Source organism: Echinops telfairi, unplaced genomic scaffold, assembly GCF_000313985.2.
Source record: "Echinops telfairi isolate 266 unplaced genomic scaffold, ASM31398v2 ScPeMD7_7458;HRSCAF=8496, whole genome shotgun sequence".
Classification (NCBI taxonomy): Eukaryota; Metazoa; Chordata; class Mammalia; order Afrosoricida; family Tenrecidae; genus Echinops; species Echinops telfairi.
In genome coordinates, this window is record NW_022111358.1 from 26,815,000 (window position 1) to 26,821,430 (window position 6,431).

Consider the following 6,431-nt stretch of genomic DNA (forward strand, 5'->3'; position numbering starts at 1 on the left):
TTTCTTCGTTAATAAAACGAGAGTTGGCAGGAGTCTTAAATGAGGTAGGTCAGAGAGAGGGCCTTCTTTAAACGGAAGCAATCCTTGCTACAAATGGTGCTTGTGTCGATTCAAGAATGTTCATGCCATCAAATGTAACAATTCTCAAATGTGTGTACACCGCAGTAAATGACCACTTTTAAATAGTTAAGTTCTTTTCTTTCCGCCCCTCTCCCCAGGCTCCTTTCAAAGTTACCTGCAGAGACAGCAGGTACAGACAAGTAGGGAACACACAGATTGTGTGCCCACCCACACGTACTGCACACATACCAACTCCCGGGACTACTACATACTCCAAGGTCTGTTCCGGGGGGGCCTTCCTGAGCCCCCCTTGGGCTCCACCCCACGGCGCAGAGGTTAAGGCCTGGAGCTTGTTGGGGGCTGTCAGGTTGATAGTGACTCCTAGCGCCCGTGTGGCCGAGTGGAACTGCCACATAGGGTTTTCTTCTCAAAGCAGACCACCACACCTTTCTCCTTTGGCGACAACAGGTGGGTGGGCCTAAAGCACCAGCCTTTTGACTAGCAGCCAATTAATTACCTAACCATGCGTACTGCCATGGCTCTATATTGATATGTGCTGGTATGAGCACACAAATATTGGAGGCACATGGCTTGGGAAAACACTGGAACTATCCACAGCTGGTCTCGGAATCTTTCCACGGGTGGGAGTGCTCAGCTAGGGAGTGGTCCAACAGCGCCCAGGGAAAAGGCCCGGGGTGGTGGGGTGGGGGTGGGATGAGGCAGCTTGAAGCTCGCAGACGAGGGAGAAGGCCAAGAGCATGCTTGCAACTATCACATCACCCGGCGGCTTGCGGGTCACGTCCCGTCTCTGGATCTTGTTCACTGACACCCCAAGGATTTTTCCAGGAGGCCGCCCAGGAAGGCGGGCCAGTGACGTCACAAGGGCCGTGAGCCTGAATGGTTTGCGAGAGATGGGTTTGGAGCCCAGCTTCCTCAGTCAATTCCAACTCTTGGCACCGCGGGGGTTCGGAGACCTGCGCGGGGGAATTCCCTTACAGGCGCAGAGAGCTGGTGTGTTTGAACTCCTGCCCTTGAGGGTAGCCGCCCAATGGGAACAGCTCTGCAGCAACCCAGACAGGATTCTCCTATTTAGGTTACCTCCATCCCAGAAAACCCGAGGGGTTGAAAATGGGGAGCCTCCCTGTTGGTGAGGGTGCTGGCAATGCCGATTTGGGACCGCGTTCCAGGAAGTTGGCCATCTCTGCGGCCAGGGAGCAGGGTTCTGGGCCGCTTCTGTACCTGTTCAGTTTTCCGCAAAACGGGCGGAACCACGCAGCTCTGGAAGTAGCGGCGGGCGTGGTAGTCCTGCTGCGCGTTGTACGGAGGGATCGCCGACCAGAGCTTGGGTCTCGTGCGCTCGTAGGAGCGGGCCACGGAGCTCACCGCCACCCCATCCAAGACGAAGCCCTTCTCCAGCCGCAGAGCGCACTCCCACTGGTTCGCCATCGCGCCCACCAGCCCCGGGCCTTTCTGGTTGCAGGGAAAGCCCTGCCTGAGGGGCGCTGGGCTTTGAACCTGCGCGCATTGTTACGTGGGGCCACTGTTATAAAACCAACAGCGACACAAATGGCATTATCCCCACCCTTCCGGGATTGGCCAATGGGAAATCCTCAGGTGGAGGGTGACCAGATGCAGGGTGACAAAGTAGAACTGCCCCGGAGTTTCTGGATCTGGGAATGGCTGGCATCTCCCTGCTGACCTCGCAGATCGCAGGGCAAGGTGTAACCAGCCCAACTAAAGACTCTTGAAAAACCTGAGTTCAAATCCCTCAAAATAAACCAACCCTACTCTGACAGCAATCCTATAGGAGTGGCAGAGCCCAGTAGGGTAACCAAGGCCATCCACATGGAAGCAGACAGTACTTCCCTATGGAGAAACTGCATACCTTTTCAAACCAAGTGCTTAACCACTGTGCCACCAAAACCCCTTGCTCGCAAGTGTTTAGGCAGCTGCTTCTCATTTTCAGAGTTGCTCACATGGCCCCGATCTAGTGGCTGCGTCAGAGCACAATCTGATTTCATCAGTCCACCTGCATGTGCCCTCACGCCTATGAAAAGTAGTGAACCCAAAGTTGGCAGGGTGGCCACACTTTCAGGGTTTATGCTCAGAGGACCCCCTACTCCCACCGGTCCTGGAAACCCACAAGCAGGGGTCTGTCATAGTGTGGACTTGCTCTCAAGGGCCAATGTTATTACTTCTAGGTTTCGAGGGATCAATTGTAATCTCATCCTATTAAAAACAAGAGGGCAGTGCTAACAATTAGATAATTTTCCATGAGCAAATTTACACAATGAGCACATTTATCAGCCTAAAAATTCGTTCAAATTACCAATCTGCCCAAATGAAGTAACTGCTAGCGCACGCACACAAGAAAAGGCAAAAGCAACGGGTGTGAATAATTTTTAATAGGGTGGTTGGTGGTTTTTACAAACATGGCAAAATCACGCAATGCTGCCGGCATTGGACGCAATCCGGGGCCACAAGTCCGCACACTCCTTTGCAACGGGTCCTGTGATGGCCGAACCTGCAAAAAGGCAAAGGGGGTGGGTGGGCACGACTTAAGCCAGAGGTCTCCACTCAAACACCCGTCAATCTCAGGGGAGTTGGGACCTCCAGGCGGCTGCCTTACCTTTCATTTCGCCTTTATTGTTTACTATGACCCCCGCATTATCTTCAAAATAAAGAAACACACCATCTTTTCTCCGATAGGACTTTCGTTGCCGTATCACCACCGCAGGATGTACTAGAGGTGAGGGTGAGGAAAGCAGACATTAGCCTGTGAAGCAACTTCCACTACACCCAACTAGCCCCCCACACCCCTCTACCCAGACAGACAGAAAGAACCCCCATTAGCTTTTCGTCTCCTAAGAGCTCTTGAAAAACTGTACAAACATCAAATCACCGCAAACTGCTCTCTTCTGGGAGGACACACAGCAGCCTATCAGCACTTTCTATGCCTTTTGGCCATTATCACCAGTAAGGAATGGGACCCTCACATTCAAGGAACTAGTAGGGAAGCTCTATTCACCCTTCTCACTATTCCCAGCGCCCTGATGGCAGCACTCAGGTGCCAGGCAAAATGTCAATGGTGGAACTCACCAGCCACCCCAATGGAAAAATGAATGTCCACCTGCTTCTGTCGAGACTGACAGTCTTACAATCCTCATCCAACAAGAGACAGAATAGACTATCTGAACCCTTTTGTGTAGCTCAAATTCTTAATATCATAGGCTTACAAATGGGAGGGCCAAGAGCTGGGGACTACCTATATAGGATTTTTAGGGACAGGGGCATGGCTATTTCGAGGCAAACACTAGACAGGAAGTACCTACATTAAACACAGTTGAGAATTCTAAAAACGTAACATTACTAACTGTACAATTCAGTAGCATGTACCAGAGCAGCATTGGGAACCCCCCCACCAAATCTTTTCATCACCCACTCTGCTCTTAACCCCATACACACCCTGGTAACCTGCCTCTGCGAGTGTTTCTGGTAGACCTTCCATTTTCCTTTGCGGGTTTTCCAGGGACAGCATGTAGTCACACGTTAACCGAACGTCACCCCTTATGGCATACAATGCACCCCTCTTTCTTAATAACAGGACACTTATTTACCAAGGCCCTCCCCGGTTGGGAGTCTTGTCTACTTAGAACCCCTTTCACCCTCACCACACAATCTGAGCCCAGCAGTGGAGAAATGAAGGCCCCGCATGAGGGCCTTTGGGTGTCTAGCCCTGCCTGTACTACGCCACACGTACTTTAAAAGCACAGACAGCTCTGGCGTGTCCCACCACTGATTGAGACGAACAGCACAGCCTGCAGCCATCTCACCCAGAAAGCAGTGGTCACTTGCTTTGTCCTTCCCTGACAGCTCCCCAGGGCACTGATCAGACCCAGCAAGTGTTCTAAGAGGAAAGATTGTCCCCTTTGCACCCACCCACCCAACACGTTGACTCTCCCAATGCTACTAAGGCCTCGACTCACAAAGTCCTCAGACAACATGCCAGCAACCAGCCGAATCTGTCCTGTATGCCACGCCACAAGTGGCTACGTTAAAACATACAGTCTCCAATAACTCCCAACAGACAGCGCTCCTGTTCGCTCCCTTCCTCTCTAAAAATGCACCCACCAGCTCAGCGATCACCAAGCACCACGCTGCCTTCTTGTTTTGTCCTTCAGATGGGATTTAGAACACATCATGCCAAACTTTTAAAATTTCATGGGAAATATCTTTATCTTTACCATCCTACTCACCTTTGTGCTCTCAGCTGATAGTTGGGTCGGCTTATACTCAAGTATGTACGGCATTTTAGAAATCTATTATATGGATGAAGGGTGACTTCTAAGAGTGGCTTCAGTTCTAGGTTTATAGGCTATCCTAGGATCATTGTCTTGGTGGTCCCTCTATTTTATTGGTCTAGTATGTCTGACCTTTCAGGAATTTGATTCTAATATTCCTCCCATTCTATCCAGAGCTTTTCACGGTATCCTCCAAATAATTGGTAGCAACAGCCAGGTGCCATCGAGTCCTACTCGTTGCAGATTCGAGGAGACTGGGGTCATGCTCCCTGAGAGTTCATCGACTGAGTTCCGCCACCACTCTCCTTCCAATCTGTACTTCCAGAAAAGGGAGCTCGCCCTAGCCACCTATCCATTGCCTCAAAGCTGTGGACACACCACGTTTAATACCAGTCAAACACAACAGACGGAGCACCTCCTGGGTGCTGGGCAGTACTTGCGGTCAGGAGTGGACAATAAAGACCTGCTCTGTGGAACTTTGTGGGGCCAGTGGGAAAATAGTCAATCATAGTAACAGAGTGAGCTCTAGATTTTAATGTCAGAACTCTTACTGCTTCGCTTTCTAACGAAGGGAGAATTTGCCTTCAACTTTCTATCAGGACACAGCGGAGTCACTCTTGCTACTCACCCTTCTTTCGGAGCTCCGGCTTGCCTTTCTTGACGGTGGCCATCACCATGTCACCCACACCGGCAGCGGGCAGTCTGTTCAGCCGGCCCTTGATCCCCTTCACAGAGATGATATATAGATTTTTGGCTCCTGTACAGGAAGGCAAACAAGAGAACGAATTCTTTTCGGGGCCAGTTAGAGGGTTACACAGTTCCACCCACATTCCCCCCACACCCAGCTCAAAACCTCCCCACCCAGATCACACTCTGGTTTTGGTCCCCAAGGCGGGTACTTTTGTCACATCACCGATTGAAGCTGAACAACACGAAATGTTGTCGCTTCACCCAAAAGTGGTGTTTTTTAATCTGCCCTTTTTGACGGCTCAGTGGGTCACTGGCAAAAGGCCCAATGAGTGCTTTTAAAAGGGGGAGTGCCCTACAGCGTGCCCAAGGACTCACCCGTGTTGTCAGCACAGTTGATCACCGCTCCGACCGGAAGACCCAGGGAAATCCGGAACTTTGCACCGGAGGACCCGCCACGTCCTGCGTGGGAAAGGAAGCAAGAGGTGGTGGTGGTGGGCAAACCGTGGCTCTGACTTCCCCAGCACCTTGAATTCACCGCACGGCGCAAGTGGGCTGCAGGTGAGCTCTCCAGCCCCCACCGCCCACGTGCCACCGGGGCCTCACGGTGAATCTCAGAGTTCCCACTTACTAACGCGGGTGCATCAAGAACTGGGGGCCCGGACGAGGAGTCCTTGCTCCAACCTCTGCACCACACAGCTCCCTCCACTAAGGTAGAAAACCCACCGGACGCCCGCTCTGAACTAAAATCGTCCAACTTTAGCCCCACGACTTCAGCGCTCGGCGCGTGGCGATCCCGGCGGGCTGCCTGCAATCAGGGCGGGATCCTGCGAGGCTGGCGCTCCACAACGCCATCGTCCTCCCCGGGCCACTCTCGGGGGTCCTCCCCGGTGCTCCCGCGGGCCCCGCCTCGCTCTCCCCAGCCCCGAGGAGAGCGGAGGGTCCCAGCTGCCCAGGACCGTCGTGCCGGCCTAGCCGGCCGCCATCCTGCGGTAGATGGCGGAGGATTCTCCAAAGCGCAAGGCTCACCTCGCTTCGACATCTCGAACGCCGGAAAGAGACAGAAAGGAAGTTGGTGCAAAGGACATTGGGATATGAACCCTGAAGCCCCGCCCACTCTCGGCCCACGTGGTTCGGGTGTGCTAAGCCCGCCTCTTTCCCCGGGCGCGGTGTGATTACGTCATAAGGACCCGACCCCGGCCTGAGCGCCTGTTGGCAAGTGCGATATCCAGGTTTTCAGACGTGTGCGCCGTTTAAACTTGGTTGGGACCTTCTTAAGGAGCAGCTTGGAACTACTTGGGACAAAGAAATTGCTTAATATATGCCAGGCACTTCTCTCAGACCGATTAAACGATTTGTGCCACGTAGGCGCCCGTACAATCG

At 52.7% G+C, this 6,431-nt stretch overlaps 2 protein-coding genes and 1 non-coding gene across 3 annotated transcripts in view; all 3 read right to left on the reverse strand.

Annotated features, from left to right (window-relative positions):
- Positions 1–1,506, reverse strand: part of CUNH17orf98 (chromosome unknown C17orf98 homolog) — a 5,259-nt gene extending 3,753 nt beyond the window's left edge. The window contains exon 1 of the mRNA XM_004707103.1: positions 1,300–1,506. Coding sequence (XP_004707160.1) covers positions 1,300–1,506 — 207 coding nt within the window. The remainder of the gene's footprint in view (positions 1–1,299) is intronic.
- A 938-nt stretch (positions 1,507–2,444) lies between these two features.
- On the reverse strand, positions 2,445–6,134 carry RPL23 (ribosomal protein L23). Its single transcript, XM_004707104.3, has 5 exons — positions 6,078–6,134; positions 5,427–5,510; positions 4,990–5,118; positions 2,690–2,803; positions 2,445–2,584 (listed from the first exon to the last, which is right to left on the reverse strand). The coding sequence occupies exons 1-5, from the start codon at positions 6,088–6,090 to the stop codon at positions 2,502–2,504; spliced, it is 423 nt and encodes a 140-aa protein (XP_004707161.1). The 5' UTR covers positions 6,091–6,134; the 3' UTR covers positions 2,445–2,501.
- LOC115872956 lies at positions 5,261–5,396 on the reverse strand. The gene has a single exon (XR_004048147.1). It is a non-coding gene; the product is annotated as a small nucleolar RNA SNORA21 (small nucleolar RNA).
- Positions 6,135–6,431: the final 297 nt, after the last annotated feature.